Raw genomic sequence first — 20,601 nt, forward strand, 5'->3', positions numbered from 1 at the left:
AAGCCGACACCTGCCAGCTCTTTGGGCAGAACTGTCACGCGTTTTGCAGGAAGCTCAGTTAACCCCAGTTCTCCCCAATAGCACACAGAGCTTGTCTAGGGCCCTGCAGCTGCCCACTGGCTTCTACCTGCTCTGTGTAATCTATGTATCGCTAGGTTCACAGCTAACTGTGTGCTCTCTGCCCTAGTTCATGCCAAGGCTAGGAGCTGCTAAACGTGTTCAAACAGACATACGCTGGAAACTATAAATGTACAAACGCGGAGCATCATGAATGCCAGGTGGTGATGGGATTGGCTGGATCACTGCGGCCATCTAGCCTCACCTGCGCACCTGACCTGCGCACCAGTGTTGCAAATGAGTAGGTGATGGGCATCAGCGGTCTCCCCCCCCCCCATACTTGCTGTTTCACAAGGGCTTCCAAGACCTCGATAACGGGACTGCAGCACGGGCCTGCCAGCTCTGCTGCGCGCCTTCCTAAGGCACCCTCTGCACTGACCTTGAAACAGACTACCAGCTCTTGTGGAAGAGGGAACTCTCTGGTACTACGCAATGAGAAAGGATGGAGATGGAAGGTTAGTGGGGCAATGGTTTGGGAGTGGGCCAGCCAGAAGTGAAGGCAGCACGAGAGAAAACCCTGAAAAGGAGACACAAGCAGAGGCTGACTGCCAGACAGCGCTTCGTCCCCAGAAGGGCTCCCCTCCTTCCCCGAGAAGGTAGGGCCGCCAAGCAGTCAGCCCCAGGCAGCTACGGGACAGCGGACTAGGCCATCCTCTGCGGGCTGCGGGCATCTTGCCCATGGAGGGGACGGGAGAGAGAGATCGTAACGGCACGTGGAGGAGTTTAGAGACACGAGCAGGGACCAGAGTTAAGAACCACAGGACACCCCTGGCTTCTGTCCTTCATTGGTGTTGGTATCTGGCCAAAGCTTTCAGCGCACTGACTGCTGTCATCTTAAGTGGTCCTAGCCTCCCAGGGATGATACAGCAATGACCTAAGAAAGTGACTTAGGCTACCATTTGAACACAGGCGGCTGAAGGTGGAAGAACCTGGAAGCTATCGGTATGACAGACGCATGCACGCAGAGACAGTTTGGTGGACTGTCCTGTAGGAAGCAGTTATGAAAACATGCATGGCGGGGGGAGGGCGGGGGGGGGGAGGGAGGAGGGAGAGCAGAGCGTGGACGAGGCAGGAAAGGGTACTTCAGATTCCAGGAGTAGGATCCCAGAAGCAGCTTACAGGGGGACGGCTGCTGGCCTCTTCTCATGCAAAGGCCTGGGAAAGGACCGGGTTAGGTCTAGCAAGGAGGCGGAAGCAGGGCGTAGTCAGATTGGATATGGACAGACACGTGCAGAGCCAGCTCAGCTCACACGGACAGTGGAGTCTCCTGGGGAGAATCCGTACTTACCTTTCCCGGCACCGACCACGCCTACCTCCCAACCACAGAGCCCTACACCCGGGAGCGCCGCCCCTGGCTCCCATTTCACTTGACCTTTGTGTCTTGTTGGTGTTGCCTTCAAGCATCATGGGAAGTTACCCCACAAACTATACCCTACTGATGGCTCCAGCAGAGACAGCTCCTGCAGAATCTCAATGTACACGGACACAGACCGCGGAACCAGCTGCTCTAACAGACCCACATCTGATAAGGGTTCCCAGGCTTGATAAAGGTACCATTCACTGTCTTACAGACAAATATTTCAGTCACTAATCCATAGATAGGAAAGTTGTTCAGCAGAAATGGAGACCTTGAGAACTTAGACAACCATCTTTTCCCAACTCCTTTAGAACAGACACAGTAGTTTCACAACAAATTTGAGAATTTGAAGAAGGTACAGACAGATGCCTAACACTGGTAAGACTGGAAGGCTCTGATGCCCTTCTCCGCTAGTCCTGTAGAGGGAGATAGACAATTTGCAATCTGGAATATTATGCTAGAATCCAGCAAATTGTTTATTAGGCGCACTACAGTACGCAGGTGTCTCTTCTCCATTTGGCTTTGTAAGTAGCGGTAGAGAATAATGGGAACTGAGTCTCAGAACAGCCTACTTTCTGGTTTGAGGGCCAGTTAAGATCTGGCTCCACTTGATAATTAATTTTATGTGTATGGCTGTTTTGCCTGCATGTATGGCTTTGCATCACATGTGTGCAGTACCAGAGGTTGCCAGAAGAGGGCACTGGAACCTCTGGGGTTGGTGTTATAGATAGTTGTGAGTCACCAGGTGGGTGCTGGGAATTGAATGCAGGTCTACTAAATGAGCAGCCAGTGCTCTTAACCTTTAAGCCATTTCTCCAGCCTCTAAAACTATTTTTTTTTTTATTTTTTAAAGATTTACTTACTATGTTTACAATGTCCTGCTTGCCTGCATCCCTGTACACCAGAAGAAGGCACCACATCTCATTACAGATGTCTGTGAGCCACCATGTGGGTGCTGGGAATTGAACTCGGGACCTCTGAAAGAGCAGCCTGTGCTCTCCAATCAACAATTTATTTTTAAGCTTGTTGACAAGTAACTTCTGACTAGAAAGGATAAATACTTTCATGTGTTGTTATATCTACTGAAATACTGAAGAAATGAACTCATGGCCTAGTTCTGAAAGCCACTGCTTGATAGGATAAGAACATAGGAATAAACATGCAAAGGATTCAGAGCAACTAAGAACACAGAATGATGTCCGTACTTGCCAGTTTAGAATGGGAATAGAAGAGCCCAAAGTTCCCCGAGTCTCTGCAGGGGCCTGTGTGGAGGGCACAAAGGTGCACAGCCTGCCTATGGGCTTCCGGGGACTCGTGGGAGGTGTGACCTCCGACCTGGTTCACACGCTCCAGTTCAGCAGTTAGGGCCTTTGTTTCCATTCCCTGTGTCTCTTTCTCCCTACCTCTTTGGAGAAAGCATCTCATGTATCCTATGTAACCAAAGATGACCGTGAACGCCTACCCTTCTGTTTCTACCTCCCGAGTGCTGGGTTACAGGTACACTACACCAAGACTGTTTATGGGTCCTGAGGATCAAACCCAGGCCTAACTGCATGCTAAATTAAGTATTTTATCTACTAAGCTACGTTCTTAGTCCCTTTGTTTTCTTCTGAGACAGGGTCTCTGTGAGTTCAAGGACAGCTTCATCTACATAGAGACTGGCTCTGCTCTTCAGGTGCTGGGATTGCAGGTATATTTATACCCAGACATAAGCTTTACATTAGTATATATTTTTAAAATATTTACTTAAGTATTAATTTGTGTGTGAGTATTCTGTCTACATATATGTATGTGCACAGTTCCCACAGAGGTCAGAAGAGGGCATCAGATCCCCTGGAACTGGAATTCCGGATGACTATAAAATACCGTGTGGATGCTGCTGGGAACCAAACCCAGGTCCTCTGTGAAAGCAGCAAGCGCCGTTAACCACTGAGATCTCTCTCTTGCCACCCTTGCCCAGGCCATTTTGTACCAAGCATTACCGAAAGCTGCCTAACAGCAGGAAACAGATGGAACGCCCTTGTACAAACATGAAGAACTATTTGGCAATATTAACACTATGCTAAGAGGAAGAAAATACTTCTGTGAGTGAGGTGGGTTTGGAAAATTTGGAAGATGGAAAATTCAACATTGTTTCTAAGGGTACTATTCCGTCTCCTCAAGAGAATCGAACACTACTTCTACTTTTAAAGTGTTTGAGAGATAAGTAGTTATGGCTCCGAATTCTCCATGATACTACCACTCATCTATGGGTTGGTGACTAGGAAATGAGGGGCAGGACTGGAATTCCCTCCACTCTACAACTATAAGGGGTTAACAGGATTGAGTACAGGACCATGACTTTTGACATGGTTAGGCCCTGAAAATTTTCATGTGTGTGGTGGTGGGGTATACATAAATAACATCTTTTTAAGCCGTTAAAACAACTGTCAGCTGGGTGGCGGTGTTGTATGCCATTAGCCCCAGCACTCGGGAGGCAGGAGGATCTCTGTGAGTTCGAGGCCAGCCTGGTCTACAAGAGCGAGTTCCAGGACAGGCTCCAAAGCCACAGAGACACCCTGTCTCGAAAAACAAGAAAAAAAAAAAAAACAACCCAAAATAACAGTCTCTTAAAAAGCAATCCGATTGCATATCAGAGACCCTTACTGACAACAGAGGACATTTGGGGGTCTGTCTGATGTGTTCCAGGGTTTTTGCTTGCTAGCTGTAGAAATCTACATCTGACTTGGCATTACACAGCCACTGAAATAAGATTCCTGGTGAAAGGACAAAGGCTGGGCATGTATTAAGGGACCTTGGCCACACAGCGAGATGTAGGGGTGAGCTGCTACAATGTCTTAGATAGACAGACAGACAGACAGTGCTACTTTAAGCTGTTCCTTCTAGCTCCCCTCCTATAGCAATGGACTGGCACTCAAAACTGGCACCATCTATTCAAGTAGCTAAATGATGGTCATTGTTGGTCATCCTCGAGAAGAGGAAGGTGGTGAGTCCTCACCTAGGTCACGTGGAGGCCAAGCACTCTGGGATACTGCAGAGGAAAGGGCCCAGGACAGGGAATCGGCATGCACATAAATGCTCATACTGCTGTAGATGGCTCAGCTTGTGTTCCCCCTGCAAGAGCTGCACGCAGCAGGAGAGAGGCCAGAGCTCCCCTAGTGGGGACTGCAGAGTGGGGAGAATGAGCCCCAGCCCTGTGGCTGAGCCTCCCGAGGGGGAAGAGAAGCCAGCGCTTTGGAAACCTTATCAGTTGAACTTGGTCTGCCCATAAGCCAATCCGTTGCTCCTAGAAGGCCGCTGAGGTGGCCACAGAGGGTGCAGCGTGAGCTCAGAGAGCCTACAAGATGGCTGAGAGGAGGTGCTCATGTCCTCCGACAGACCGTCTCTTCCTGAGGGTGCTCAGTGGGCACTGCCAGTTAGAGCGGGCAAGCCTAGGCTCATGCATCTGGTTTAGGCTGGCGTACAGACAACACACACACTAAGTAAGACAAAGCCAATCTGTCATACCTTCATCTCCTCTTCCATCTCTGACATTTTCCGTTCCAGGGCCCGCCTCTCCTGTTTAGAAACAACGAGCTTGTTGAAGAGACAATGGGCCAGGACGCACTCTCAAAGCTACTCCCCACCTGTCCCACCACGGTCTCGGGGTCTGTCTAGACTAGCGCACTCTGCCCTGCTGCCATAGGAAGGAGCCGCCTCAAAGTCTTCTGTCACAAAACTGGAAGATACAGGGATAGCGGCCTGCTAGCAGACAAGCAGACCGGGATGTGGACTTAATCCTTGCAAGTTCAAGTTTTCAAGTGGTTGCAGGTAACTAGGACCCTTTCCCCAGAAACAAAAATCCTTTGTCGTTAGTAACACCCCACCTGCGCTCCCAGGGGACACATGGTCAGAGGGGAGGGGACAGCACTGCCTGTCAGCTTCTCCTCTCCCCCTCCATTTCTCTCCCAGCCAAGCACTCTTGATTTAGCCTGGACTCAATGACGAGGCTTCGATTAGATGAGCTACCTAGGAGGCATAGGCCAATGGGATGAATATAAAACTTAGCTTAAGAGAGATGGTAACATACTATGTCCTGAGAGTCAAATTGGAACTAGGGTTCATCATGAAATCTCACCGAGTTTCCCAATCCAAGAACATCAAGTCCCAGACAGATGTCTGAGTGCAGCTGGGACCGGGCCGGGACAGGTATCTGACCAGAATGCCCCCCCCAGACCCCCGGAACCAGAGGGCTGGTTAACGCTGACTCTCAGGTCTTAAATCAATGGCAGGGGGTCTTGATGAAAAACTTCCTCTGAAAGTGTGTATGTGCACACGCGCATGCACGCACACATTGTACCGTGGTATATGTACGCAGGTCAGAGAACAACATTTGGACACCAGTTCTCTCCTTCCACCATGGGCTCTGCTGCCTGAAGTCAAACTGTCAGACTTGCACATACAAGCACCTTTACTCGAGTCATCTCGCTGGGTACCTTTTTTCTTTGAGAGTAGGTTTTGCTATGTAGCTGTGGTTGGCCTGGAATTCACTAAGGTAGGGTAGGCTGGCCCCGAATTTGTGACAATCCTGCTCTGCCTCTCAAATTTGGGGATCAGAGGTTTGTGTCACCATGACCAGCTGAGACCTTCCTTTCTGTCTAAGGTCACGGAAAGGGCAGAAAGCCCTTAGACCTGTGTATATGTGTAAATAATCAAATATCTTACAGCTCTCTGTATGTATGCAGTTTTGAAGGCAGAAGACAGATGACTTCCCAAGACTCCTTCCCACCCTAAAACTGGTGTGTTCAAAGTAAACAACTATATGAGGAGGCCAAAATGACTGGTCATCAAATTAGTGTCCAGCCAGACCCCCTGCCTGCCACCAAAAAAAAAAAAAAAAAAACCATTAAGCAGGGAATGGAATGTGGCAGAGCTCCTGCCTTTGTAACATGAACTTTTTCCATTGGCTCCAACAACAAAGTTAGAGAGGGTCAAGAGAAGACATGCAGCAGGCGGCCAAGATGTGCATACCCGTTTCTCCAGCTCCAGCACCGACGACCGGTCAGAGGTCTTCTCTTGTTTCTGCCATTCGAACAGAAGGGAGAGGCTGGTTACTGAGGCTGTCCCATGTGTACTAGGAAGCCCAGTTTCGTTCTGGTTCACCACCAGAGAGGCATCCAGAAAGAGACAACGACTGTGAGAGACTGCTAAGCCCAACACCTGCCTTGACCAGTACCTAGGAGGGTCGCTGGTGAGTGGAAGCAAGCAAAGTCCCTGAAGTCCATCACAGGTGCTACTTGTAACACATGCTGGCTCACCTTTCCTCTTCCTTTAGACAACAAACTCCAAATACTAATTCCTTTCTTACGGACTCACCCCGCCTGCCTTCCTTCCAGTCTGGAAGGCCCCTGACCTTGTGGCGTTCTTGCAAACAGGCTCTTTCCTGTCACTTCTGCTCTGAGCACTGAGGCCATCTTCTTTCTAGTATGGTCTATGCAGGCGGTCTTCCCAGCCAGTATCACTTTTATCTGTTAACTCCACTTCTTACTCTGTTAACAAGATTTTAGTTGAATAAAAGCTTCACAACATATATTTAGATCGTCACTGATATTTTCAATTTCAGTCCTTCGGAGGAGTGAAAAGATTTGGCCACCACCTAAATAAGGTCCCGCCTTAAATCGAGGAATGGAGGGACCTGTAAGTCTCCTTTGGTCTTAAGCATTATAGCACTGGGTGGAATTTTCTCTATTCAATAGGCATTTAATGAATAAAGGATGATTATTCTATCTTGTCTAGCACAATGCCCAGACATTTGCAATCAACAGGGACATTAGGCCGGTCCTGCAGAAAGTTCCCTTCCTATTCCCTCCTTTTCTTTCTCCCTCAGTTACCGAATAGCTGAAACTAACAATAAAACTTGGGATTCTGGCTGTCATCCTAGACTTTCCCCTCCTGCTCTGAAGGTCATGGCTGTCTGCCTCTACACTGCATCTGCTGAGGCAGACAGGACAGAGGAAATTGCATAGTAGATTTTGGAGTTTGTATCTTCCTTTGTCTCTTTCCTAAGCTTGACAAGCGGGAGGATTTTGAGATTTACAAAGTTCAGAATATAAAGAACTAGTTGTTTTTGTTTGCTTCTTTAATTTTAAATTATTATAACTCCCTTGACTTTGAGTCGACCTTTTATGTAAAATGCTGCATGTGTCCATGTGGGAACTGTCTCCAAACAAATGCACGAGGCTGACAGCTCCCACCCTCTAACCCGCCCATCCTACCAAACATCTCCATTTTTGGTAAATAGAGAGGTTGTTGTAGCACCACTGTTTTCTTTCTGAGCTTCAAATAGCTTGCATTTGGTAAGTATATTAAGTGTATCCCAGCATACCTAGCAAAGCAGCTGGGTGGCAGGCAATGCTGCCCCAGGGACTAGCACAGTATAGTTCTATTGTGAGGTTCTGTGTGGGTCACGTTGTGCAGCTTGAGGGCTGCTGTGGACACCTCACAGGCTGGTAGAAAAGCAAGACCTCCATGAGCTCGACAGGCCCGCATCCATCACCAGCTCCGGCGGAGGAGAGGACCGCATTGCTTTCATGGGGCTGCCCTTGTATGTCCCCAGTGGGGGCAGCTACAGGGATGCACTTAGTTCCGTTACCACATGGAAGCTATTCAGAACCAAGCCACACTGCCCAGCTTAGCAATGCTGAGGGGAAGTGACCGAGCTCACTAAGCTCACCCTCCACTGCTGGCAGGGTTCTAATTGTGCTGGGGACTTTTCTTGTTTCACAGACGTATGTGTTCGCTGTAGGTGCCGCAGGGTCCGCAAGAGCCGTGTTTGCCCCTTGCGTATCTCACGTCAGAGGCTACAATAAGATGCTAAGCGGGCATTCAACCCCTCCCCCACATACCACATGCTCGCAACGCAACACCATGAGCCTGTAATTTCATTTCTGCTTTTGGATTATATCGCATCACCAGATTAAATAGCCACCTCTGGTTTTCATTTCATACCCTTGTAAAGAGCCCTTTCTACCTCAGTTCCGCTACTTCTGAGGTGCTTCGTCCCCGGGCATCCTGGGATGGCAACAAGTCAAGGCTTCCTTTTAACCCTGCACTAACCCAAGACAGGCTGCTGCAGCTTCCGGCTGCAGGGCTGCTTTCATGCCAGCAGCCTCCCGAGCTCTGTGTAGTTACACCAGGCCTTGCAGCAAGAGGGAGTGGATTGGTTTACCCACCCATTCTACCAGCACTTCTGCACTTTGGATCCAGGGTGGAGCCCTTCTGGAACCACTTCACTCCCGATTACACAAAGTGCGGGGTGACCTGGGGGCTTTGTTTGGGGCCCTCGCTACTTGGGTATAGTGCTCTGCTCGTTTCGCTCCAGCAGGTGCAGAGGACCAGGACAGGAGGAGCTGTCTGGTACTGACCCAGGACTGACCCGACTTGTGCTGTGCAGTGAGAAGTTATGTTGTATTAATTACTGACAATCATCAGTAAGTTGTTCAGGGAACTTAACGACCAGTTTTCAGTTGAGTTAAACAGCCACTTAACCCTAAGACCCTAACGATTACACGCTATAAAACTTTCACCTGATTGGCTCTGAGGAAGTGCCACTTTAGTCTGCCCCCAGGATACCTGCTCTGTCCCCTTATGAATGAATGACCCTGCCCCCAGGATACCTGCTCTGTCCCCTTATGAATGACCCTGCCCCCAGGATACCTGCTCTGTCCCCTTGTGAATGAATGACCCTGCCCCCAGGATACCTGCTCTGTCCCCTTATGAATGAATGACCCTGCCCCCAGGATACCTGCTCTGTCCCCTTATGAATGAATGACCCTGCCCCCAGGATACCTGCTCTGTCCCCTTGTGAATGAATGACCCTGCCCCCAGGAAACCTGCTCTGTTCTGCTTCCCCTTACCTGGGCCATCTTCTCAAGCTTGGATTTTATATCAGCTAGCTCTAGCTGGGCCTCCTGAAGTTTTGTTTTCAGTTTTTGGTTTTCCGTCAGGGCACTCTCATAGAGCTGTGAAGGGAAGAGAACCAGGTCACTGGGTGGGCTCCCATGGGCTCCCAGCAGAACTCATACTGTCTGCTCCAAGCCACCAAGGTCAGCCTGGTGGAGAAGGGGAGGGTGGTCTATGGAGAGTCACCGTTCTCTGGCGTCCAAATGGCACGGTCTGGACAGCGAGGAGAAAGCCTGCACTCAGTGGCAGTAAGGCTAAACTCTGGGAGAAAAACCAGTCACCCATTCCTTCCATGTGGTCTCTGCACTGCTTAAAGTGTGGCTTCTAGACAAAACAGACTCATTGTTTCTGGAACCAGTGTGTTCATTTCTGTCAAATTCTGCTGAACCAAAACATCAACAAAGAAAAATTTCCTTAACCAAATGTTATCTCCAACACCTGAAAGGGAATGTTTTCAAAGTCCAAACAGCAAGAAGCAAAAGAAATGGCAGGCAAGTAACTTAACTTCACTCTCCAAGCCCAGGGACATGGACAATAATGAATTTTTAAAAACTAAGACCAAAAAGTATTTGGTTGATATTCAAAACACCTTATTAAAAGCACATGTTTCTTAAAAAAAAAGTCTAACCAAGTAACTCATGGGCTCAGACACACAGCATTATACTTTTTACTCTTCTTAAAATAGTAAATTCCTTACTTTCCCCTATACTTCTCAATATTTGATTCTAGGCATGTACTTACTGCAATAAAATAATATGTACATAGTCTTGAGTGGGTAGAGAGGTGAAGGAAAGAATTAATTACCTTTTGTATCCTTATTTGGAATTTTGCTCATTTTTTTTTTTCCTATTGGGGGAAGGCGAGTGGGTTTATATATCACAAGCTAAGAAGAGGAAACCAGGAAAGAGATCCTACTTTTTTATAATCCCTGTTGCTGTCCTCTTCCACCCGGCTGGTCAGGCTGGCTAGGCGAGCCTCTCGGGCCTCCCGACGGGCTCTTGCTGAGGCGCGGTCACTGTAAGAGTCGCTGCTGGTTGGGTTACTACCTCCTGACTCCAGCCTATAAGACAAACGTTGAAGGTAAAAGTTGTTCTTGAGAACAAAGTGTGTGTGTGTGTGTGAACAAAGTGTGTGTGTGTGTGTGTGTGTGTGTGAATAAAGCCCAAGGCTAGCCTATGCCTTTTCTAGGAGGTATTTGAGCGCTCTGGCCAGAAACTTGCCTTCTGTGAATCTCTTAGCCATCATGCCAGCTCTCATGGTCATACTGCATGAGCAAGCAGGCAGCTTGGGGACAGAGGCCATCATTTGCCAAGAGTGGAACTCGCTTGAAAAACTGGTGGCTTGGACCCATGTGCTGCTTTAAACCTTGGAGCTCTCCAGTTACTTTGGAGTTGAATGGATTCCCTAAAGAGTGTGCCTTTAAGAGTCAAAGTTTCTTGGGTCTGAAGGGCTCTTGGAAGAGGATTATAATGAAGTGTCAATGAATTAGAAACATATGGGCCTGGAGAATGAGCCAGCCGGTAGAGTGGACTGGCAACTACCAGCAAGATGCTTGGGCTGGTGGGTGCACAACAGGTTTGCTGGAGTCAAATACACTCAAGTGGCCCATTTCCTCTCCTGTATCCATAGCAATAGTTTCCTACACCTTCGGGCAAGCGAGCTTCTAGAGCTCCTAGCACTGCTAAGAGTGTCAGGTCTGAAAAGTCTCTTGCTAATTACCAGTTTAGTGCTGGCCTAGCCCTTCACTCCAGCCTCTATTTTCTTTGCTCACTAGGAGTAGCACCTATCAAAGTGCTGTGTACAAACCAGACTTGCAGAGCACTAACCCCGAACTGCCTGGTTTGCCCCATCCCGGCTGGGAGACGGCGTCTGGTCTCTGCACAAGCTGTTGGCAGAGCTGGAGGAGCTGAAGTAAGGCAGAGGGCAGTAACTGCCCTGGCCAGGGCGGTACAGCGGTAAAGGGAGCTGGGGCCGCTTTTAGACATGCCAAGACTCATGATCTTCTCACCCTCTCCACCCCGTTCACGGAAATCTTTGTACTAATGATCTTTTTCCGACTACAAAAGCAATACATTAAGTGATACCCCCATAATCTTGCCCAAGAAATAACTGCCATTAACAGTAGATTTCACATACTTCTGGGATGTCAAATACAAAAGTGTTAAAAAAAAGTTCCCATAAAGTTAGACAAGACCTACACTGTCTAACTCCTACTCTCTGTATTTATGATTCTTTGGACATCTTTCCATGTAAATAAATATATACTTCCTCCTTAAAAAATGACTATATATATATATATAATGCATATATACATATATATATTTCATTACACAGTTATCTGGTAATTTAACCAAATGTCAGGTGATAGAAACATTGCTTTCAAAATGTTTATCTATTAGTATATCTATTAATAATACTAAAATGTGCAGATTTATTTATAAGTCTTGGTGCAGTTGGCCATTACCTATTTTTGGTGGTGGTTGTTTTCTGTTTGAAATAGGGCCTCACACTTGCTATGAGGAAAATGGTATTCTTATGGTCCTATTTTAGTATCTTAAACCATGAGGGGCATGTGCAGTTATTCAGCACTGTTGTTTTGGGATGGCGAGTCATACTTTGTTTATTAAGGCCAAGAGATTTCTCCGTTCTCTTACCACACCCCGGGATAATGCTCTTACACATTAGGGCCTTTTACAGATGTCTAATATGTCTCACATGGTTTTATTCTCTCTTCACATTTTATCTGTTTATAGTAACTCTTTATTTTTAATTAAAAAAACCAATAGTCTCTTACTTTTATTTAGTTTTGAGACAGGGCTTCATATTACCAAAGTTGGCCTAGAATTCCCTACGTAGTCCAGGCTGGCCTTGAACTCTTGATCCCTTCTGCTTCAGCCTTCCAAGTGCCAGGGTTAGAAGTGTGAGTCACCATGCCCAGCTATTTGCAGTTATTTTTTAATAGCAATGATGTAAAATTATATGTAATGGAACTTGACAATTTATAATCTTTTGGGAACTGTTTGGGACGGTGTTTTCTATATATAGATAATAAAATATTATCTTGTACTATTTTTGTAGAACAGGCCTTTCTCTTTTTAAAAATGTAACTATTTGAAATATATTTCTGTTGTTTTTTTAGTATAGAGGAAGGATGTATTTTCTCAAAACAAACTAATCAATAGTTAATTTTCTCAATCAGTAAGTCTACAGCCACTATGAGATGAAAATTCACATTACACACAACTTTTAAAGGTGCTCTGAATTGTTTTGCAATCTCTTTGCTTATTACTTTTTATACATTTACTTATTTATTTATATGTATGTACATGAGAGCGAAGGCCAGAGGACAGCTAAGAGGAGTTGCTTCTTCCCATCTACCATGTGGGTCCCAGGATCCCATTCGGTTGCCGGGCGCATGGTAAATACCTCTACTAGTTGAGCCATCTCACCCTCTGTCTTTATTCTTGAATAATACTTCAGTATTTTAATCATGAAAAGTTTATGCTACATTTTGAAGTTTGTAGAGAAAGTGTCCTTCAATGTGGCCATTGTAACATAGCTGAGTTCTCATAAGATGAGTTATAGCAAAATACTACCCTTTGACTAAGTCATTGTATGTTACTTTATAGGTAAATTATTTATTTTTGGCTGGTAGTTGGTGAGAGGGTAGACAGAAAAAGAATACATAAGTCTTAGCATGTGTTAACAAGGTAGAGCGAGTTTTAACTTCCAAACAGGTTCTGAGATCAGTTTGCTCTGTACCCTCCTGGAGCTACATCTGCTCTCTCTACTCTGCCTCCCCTTGATCTCTCCATCCCAGAGATAGCGAAGATGGCGTGCATTTAGTTCCAAAGGTGCTATTATTTTTATTTTCTTCTTTAGGGAGATCAGTTTTGTACCTTAGATATCATGTGAAAAATTATAGATGATCTTATTTATTTATCTATCTACTTATTTATTTTAGTAATTGCAAAACAGGTTTTTAGATCATGTGATGAGCTATTCACAGGCACCATTTAGATATGAGACATACGGTTGGGTTCACTATGAAGTGACAATATCATCTCAATCTCCACTCAGGAGTCCACTTGGCAATAACCCTGTTTTCTAGACTGTCAGACTAGGTTAACTGCCCCTTCCCTGCACCCACAATCCCTGCCTGCACCTCTAAATGGCCCTTCCTGTACCCTCCCGAAAGGATATTGCTCCAGTAGACTGTAAACTAGCTGCAGGCAAGGTCAAGGCCTGGACGGATGCTTTAGGACAACTTGTGAGTTGGAAGTGTACAAGGTGAACTGGGAAGCAGCGTGTCTGGTGGCACAAAGGTGAGTTGTAATACTGGGCAAGAGTAAGTCTGGATTATTGTGGTGGCTGCAGAAACGAAGAGGGCGATACAGAACACTACTCAATATTGCATGGCACTAAATTTAACTAGACGTGCATTCACTCACAAGAATTAAGCATGCATATAAAACAGAATTCTTACCTAGAAAGTCTTTCATGCTAGAGAAAGGAGACAAAAACAAAAAAGAAAAAGAAAATGGCATTAGCAGGAGGCTAATTTACATTTCCATTCATAAATGTACTTTTCAAATCTGATGGCTCAACCTCACAGTGGAGATAGGAGCCGCTCACACAATGTGGGGAGGGTAACTGGACCGACTGCGCAGAAGGCCACTCAGCTCTAACTCACTCTTCCGTGCATTCTGCCTCACCAGATCTGAGGCTCTGGGAGACAGAGAGCATCCTTTCAAACTGGCAGACCCCCAAAACACGAAGCCATCAAATGCTTCCCTCTCCACCAACTAGACAGCCACGCTGTGCTGCGGGAGTGACCGTCGTTTGCTCTCGGGTGACATCGAGCCTCTTGAAGTGTGCTACTCATCCTATTAATTTCCTCCACTTCCCAAACACTGCAGTTTACAAACACTGAGAGTCAGGTCAGTTCCTGGCTTCCACCAAGATCCTCAGTAAAGGTAAAGGAACCAGGGAACTGTGGGCAGGGGGCGAAGTCCCTTCCTAGTCCCTAGATGCTGGAAAGAACGTAAAAAGAATAATAAAGTATTTTGAGATCTCAGAAGGAAAGAATTTCATAGATGCGAGCTATAATCTTCATCCTTGCTTTAAAAAAGCAACATTGACTATCTGCATCTCCCATTTTTAAAAAAGTTATAAATGACCTTTGCCCTTCCATCCTTTCATAAAAAGGGAACTCATTCACTTGATTTATGAGTTATTTACTCCCTCCGTTGAGATGTGAAGAGTCAGACAATAGGGAAGAAGGAACCCTCAAACGCCGAGCAGCGCTCACTGTACTGCTCTGTTCAATCTCTGCAAGTCACTGTTGGGCCAGCCCAGGCGTCCAGCAGTCTGATAGTCACACCCTCAAGTTGTGTTGTATGGGGCCTCAGCGCATCTCAACGGCGGCTTTCTACGGCGCTCCTCTTCAGGAGCTGTACTTAGGATGGTCACAAGCACACGACCTAACGGCTGTGGGTCCTTTTTCTGAGGCTGTGGAGTGGAGATGTCTTCTATGGGTCTTTAACGAGTTCCCAGGCAATTGCTGAATACACGTGCTGTCGCGGCACAGCGTGGAGGGCAGAGGTGAGCCTTTAGGAGACAGCTTTCTCCTTCTTCCATTTGGGTTCTGGGAACTGAACTCATATCATCAGCAAGTATCTTTGTAAAGATCTCAACCTAACAAATATTTTAAACGTGGAGACAGGGCCCTGCGGTGATACCCTGCTTGTACAAATAAAGCCTGTCTGAAGATCAGAGGAGGGAGCTTGCCACCAGCTAACCACAGAGGCCTGGAGGCCTGGAGGTCTGCACAGACAGACAGGAAGTGAGGTGGCGGGGTGGAGGAGGATGTGGGGGGGCACAGGAACTTGCGCCCTTGTCTGCTGAGATGCTAATGCATTAAAGGTGGCTGTGGTTGCTCCTCCTCCTCCCTGACCTCTCAGCGTTTCCCCCATATCTGACTCTGGGTTTTTATTCATCAGACCAATTAAGAACTCCATTTATAGGTCCCATTCTGAGGTCAGAGGGAAACATTTAGAAAAGTTTATGGTATATCTGTAATGTTCTCATACCATAGACTTTTTTTTTTTTTTTTTTTTTGGAATTCTAAAATTTAGAAATCTAGAATTATGACTTTTTTTTCTTTTCTTACATTTATACATCTATTTTTGTTGTCCTGTTTTCTTTTTTGTTTTCAGGGTGTGGCCTCAAACTCGAGTGCTGGGATTAAAGGTGTGAGTGACAGCCAGCTATAACATACTTATATACAAATCATACTGGTATCTGTGTCCCGTAAGTTCATGGACCATCAACATTGTCTAAAGCTTTTCTCTTCAGCATTAAAAATGACACGAACAACATCAACAGCAACAACAACAAAAACCAGGGCTCAGCAGATAAAGGCACTTGTCACTAAGTCTGACTACCTGAGTCGAATTTCACACCGTAGAAGGAGAGAACCAACCCCAAAAGTCATCCTACGGCTTCTACATCCACACTGTGGCGTGTGGACGCACACATACACAATAAATTAAGTTTTTTCTTATCTCCTCTCTGTGAAGCAGTGAGACAGTGTCCTAAGACCTGAGCATATTACTCTATGGACAGTGCCCTGAGAGCTGAGTATGGTGGCACAGGTCTGTAATCACAGCCATTCAGGAGGCTGAGGCAGGAAGATCACATGACTAGAGGCTATGTGGCTTACACAGTTACAAAGCCAATCTGGGCAACTTTGTGAGATCTTGTCTCAGAATAATAAAGAGCAAAAAGAACTCGGGGTATACAGCTCAGTGGAGCACCTGCTTAACGCGTGAGACCCTACCTTCAGTTCTCAGAATGGGTGGGGATAAGAGGGAAGAGCTGAACTGAACTGAGAAGTGAGGGTGTTGGCTGTGCCCATTCACTAGCTCTGTGGGAATCAGCCTTACAGCATGTAGGTGAGTTCAAGTCTACTGCCCAGGAAAACGTGAGCTGGGACTTACCAAACACTTGTGCATAACTGAGACTGAACGTCATACTGTCAGATGTGAAGAGACTGTTTAGTACTTCAAGCCTATGGTATGCAGCAGAGTTCTGGAGGAGGGGCTCAGAGAAGGAGGCCTAGCTGGCTGCACGACAAGCCAGGAGAATACTGCGATCACACTCACGAGCTTGTCTGGAGCACGGGGGGCGAGGGGGGGGGGGCGCATGTGAATGTGTGCTGTGGAGGTAAGCAGTAATTCTGGGCTCCAGTTAGGAAGCTTTTTACAAAGATGAGATCTGAGATGATGATGGTAGAGAAATACATGTATACGCAAGACCATAGTTTCAACAGTGACTGTTACAGTGAATGCTTTGAAGTCTTACCTGAAATTCACCCCCATCTTGTTCCCAGTTAACATACTTAGTGTTGCCAAGGCCAAGCATGGTTAAGTACTAGTAACGAGAGCTGGCTGAATTAATGGTTCATGTTTCTAAATGTGATGTCCTTGGCTGGCTCTGAGGTCTACTTCCTGCTCTTCTACCCACGAAGCTTAGGCGGGTACCACTGTCCACTGTGACCACTGGGAGGGGATGCTGACACTCGTTAGTGACTGAGGTTCACTCAGTGCCTGTGATCCAGGGACAGCCCTTAGAGGACAGCGTGCAGTCTCTCCGGAGACAGATCTAGGCTTGAGCTTAGATGTGAGGAGTGACGTGTTTATAACTGAACAGACTGGCTTTGCTTTTGTCTCTCTGTGTAACAGCCTGGCTGTCCTGGAACTCAGAGATCCGCCTGACTCTGCCTCCTGATGCTGGGTGTGGTCTGGGTGACTTTGGGCTTTCTTTTGCTTCATTCTAATGGAACCTGAGCATTTCTACAGAGTGTGCACAGACAGGGTCTGAATAACTTTCCCACAAGTCGGGTCTGTTTAGCTGACTTCATTTTTACTAAAATTTGGTCTCTCAATTGGAAATACCCACCACCCCCGCCCCAGGTCTTTCTTTGTAAATATTCTGTTGTAGACTAAGATTCAATGACACCTTCAGCTCTCATTTCTGCTGGGTGAACTTTGGCACCTACCTCTACAAGATTAAAAAGTGTCTTGCCCCACTAAAAGAGCGAAATTAGAATTCTTTACTATTTATCAATCTTGGCAACTACATATAATAAACATGCTAACATTTCCATTCATTTACCCCATAAGAATGACATGTAATTAACTTTTTTTTTTCATTTAGAATGTTCTAGAATCATGATAAAATACTCTCCATCACACCCAAGGAAAGTTCTCAACATACATAGTTTGGCTGGTATACCATACAGTCTCCAATTAGGATGTTAATGAAAATGCAAATACATAAAAATGGAGAGATAGCTCAGCAGTTAAGAGCACTGACTGCTCTCCCAGAGGATCCTGGTTCAATTCCCAGCACTCAAATGACAGCCTGCAACTGTCTGTAACTCCAGGTCCAGGGGACATGGCATCCTCACACAGACATACATGCAGGCAAAACACCAACACACATAAAATAAAAATAGATAAATGATAAAAGAAGACCTTTTTTAAAAAATGGAGAACCATAAAGAATAGGTTAGTACTGTCAAGAAACAGCCAGATTCCATGGGGTCTAATTTTCCCACAGATGGGAGAGCATATGAGTAAGGTAATGCCCGTGGTGTGAGACTTGTGATGGCCACAACAGTTCTTGCCCCTCAGTCTTCCTACAGATGCTTCTGACAGATGGAAGAGCTCTCTGTTAATCCCTGACTGTTCCCAGAACACCCCCTGTAGGTTTTACCTGGGTGCTGCACTCAAAGGCTAGCTCCAGCAATGCCCTGGGGTAATCAAGCCAGCCATTTAGAGGTCTCAGAAGTCAGTGAGATTCGGGTGCAGCAGAGGTAAAATAGTTACCTCATTATAAACAGACTTCTAAAGGAAATGCTGTTTTCTTTGTTAAAGAAAAGGCTTCCTTTAAGTTTACAGCCTAAGAGAGTAGGCTTATAAACTACAAGGTAAGACCCGGAACATACAGGGTTTAACGTACACTGTCTAACTCCTGATAAAACAGCTTAGGCTTCTGAATAATGCTTCCGACGTCATTTTTCACTAATGAACACCTCTTGAAGATACTGGTTTGCTTTGCTTCTCGACATTCCAGATAATCGGAGGGTTGGCAAAAACAACAACAACAAACACTGCTTAGACCCAGGGAGGAAAAGCTTCAGGCACATCGGGTAAGGGGTGGAGTGCCTGACTGACACAGGAGACCAAGTCAACTTTTCCTCTTCTTCCCGCTGTCACTCAAACTACACGGATCTCAACTGTTAAGTTAACGTGGTTTCTCACTGTAGAAAGCTGCCTGCCAATCCTACAGAGGAAAGTCTAGGGCTGAGTGAGCTGGGGGTGTGCTTGCTTGCACAGTCCAAGGGGACAATGAGCGAGGAAGTGTCACGGGAGAGGCAAGCCCAGCACAGAGGAGGGCGGGAGAGGGGACGCCCTAGCCACAGAAGTTAATGCCTCGGCGGAACCTCCGGCCCTCTGGAGGCTGGCACTGTGGCTACCCACCGTTTGGCCATAGCCTGGTCCTCTCACTGTATCTTCTGCATAGTTTTTCTTTTAAAAGCAGATGAGTTACATGCAGTGTACACTAAGGTCTACACATCTTATCTTTACAAAATAATAGTATATACTTCAAAAAGGTGGGAATCTTCTATCCAGTTTTCAGGTTAACATACAAACATATCATACATTTTAATCAGGAAGTCCTGGAAGGAACATCTTCGGGTGTTTTTTATTTTGCTTACTGGGCCTCAGTGGCGCAGGCCTTTAATCCCAGCACTCAGGAGGCAGAGGCAGGTGGATCTCTGTGAGTTCGAGGCCAGCCTAGTCTCCTGGTCTATACTGTAAGTTCCAGGATAGGCTCCAAAGCAACACAGAGAAACCATGCCTCAAAAAAACCGAAGGAAGGAAGAAAGGAAAGAAGGAAGGAAGGAAGAAGAGATAATTTTGCTCTACCTTTCACTCAAGACAGACGAATAATGGTCCTTGAGATGGTCTCTGGTCTGTCTGAACCACATAAAAACTGTTCAGTGAAGGGATTAGTTTTCATGTCTTTGGTGGCTCAAGTGGAGACAGTAAATACTGGGAATCGGACCCTGGAGCAGAAGAGACTCAAAGCTCTGGGAAACCATTAAGAACCCAGTGAGCTGAGGTGAAATAATGGCTAGCTGGATAAAATATGGTTTGAGAAATGTTCAAAATTAAGACGCAGGCTCCCTTCCTTTCATGCCTCTGGAAATGCGCCATAACAGCCCCCTGCTCAGGCCTGCTTCTAATAAGAGAGCAGAGTGAAGATTGCCATTATTTCAGACGGCAATCCTAGAAAGGGAAGGAACCAGGATGGTTTTGATTTCTGAAATGAGTAGAGCCTTCAAAACACTAGAGGCTGGGTAGAAAGCCCCCACAAAAGCTTTTAACTTGAAAGTTATCAGGATTCAGAAAGGCACATAATTAAAACCAAACCCTTCCTACCATGTTGAAAATTAAGCCATGGCTCTGGAAAGCTGGGCCCAAGGGAAAGGAACAGACCGAGTCAGTCACATGTCTACTGCCAAGGTTGAAGCGGCTTTAAGTCATGGTCCCTTGGAGTCAGGGTCTGACCCCACAATGATGGGAAAAAAATCTATTTACATTTCCAAAAGAAGAACTAAGCAGAAGGAACATTTTATATCATGTTCTGTATTCTAGCTGAGCCAGGAGAAACAAGTTGAGCTATTCTGGGATGCCCCACAGAGAACTACCCTTTCACTTCAGAGTTCTCAGGCTGATGAGAAAAAGCGAACAGAAGTGAGAGCCTGCAAAGACAGAACTCAGAACCAAGCAGCCCCTGAAAATCTAATCACACACACACACACACACACACAGACACAGACACTCACACACATTCACAGACACACACACACAGAGATACACACACAGACACACACACACAGAGACACACAGACACAGACACAGACACACACAGACACACACACACACATACATACACACACAGACACACATACACAGACACACAGACAGACACAGACACACACAATTATAAACCTTTCACCAATATCTCCAGCAAAGACAAAGGTGTCCTAGCCTTGTACCTCAACAAGTGCCCTTCATAAGGCAAATGGATAGGATTTTGAGGAAACACGA

General features: G+C 46.2%; 1 protein-coding gene across 1 annotated transcript in view; it reads right to left on the bottom strand.

Annotated features, from left to right (window-relative positions):
- The window catches only part of Ppp1r12b (protein phosphatase 1 regulatory subunit 12B), a 159,858-nt gene that overhangs the window by 5,377 nt on the left and 133,880 nt on the right, over positions 1 to 20,601 (bottom strand). Inside the window, exons 20-24 of the mRNA XM_051204053.1 lie at positions 13,902 to 13,918; positions 10,331 to 10,475; positions 9,370 to 9,474; positions 6,485 to 6,538; positions 4,982 to 5,032 (exon numbers count right to left, since the gene is read on the bottom strand). Of these exons, the coding sequence (XP_051060010.1) occupies positions 4,982 to 5,032; positions 6,485 to 6,538; positions 9,370 to 9,474; positions 10,331 to 10,475; positions 13,902 to 13,918 (372 nt within the window). The remainder of the gene's footprint in view (positions 1 to 4,981; positions 5,033 to 6,484; positions 6,539 to 9,369; positions 9,475 to 10,330; positions 10,476 to 13,901; positions 13,919 to 20,601) is intronic.

The sequence above is a fragment of the Phodopus roborovskii genome, unplaced genomic scaffold, assembly GCF_943737965.1.
Source record: "Phodopus roborovskii unplaced genomic scaffold, PHOROB, whole genome shotgun sequence".
NCBI lineage: Eukaryota > Metazoa > Chordata > Mammalia > Rodentia > Cricetidae > Phodopus > Phodopus roborovskii.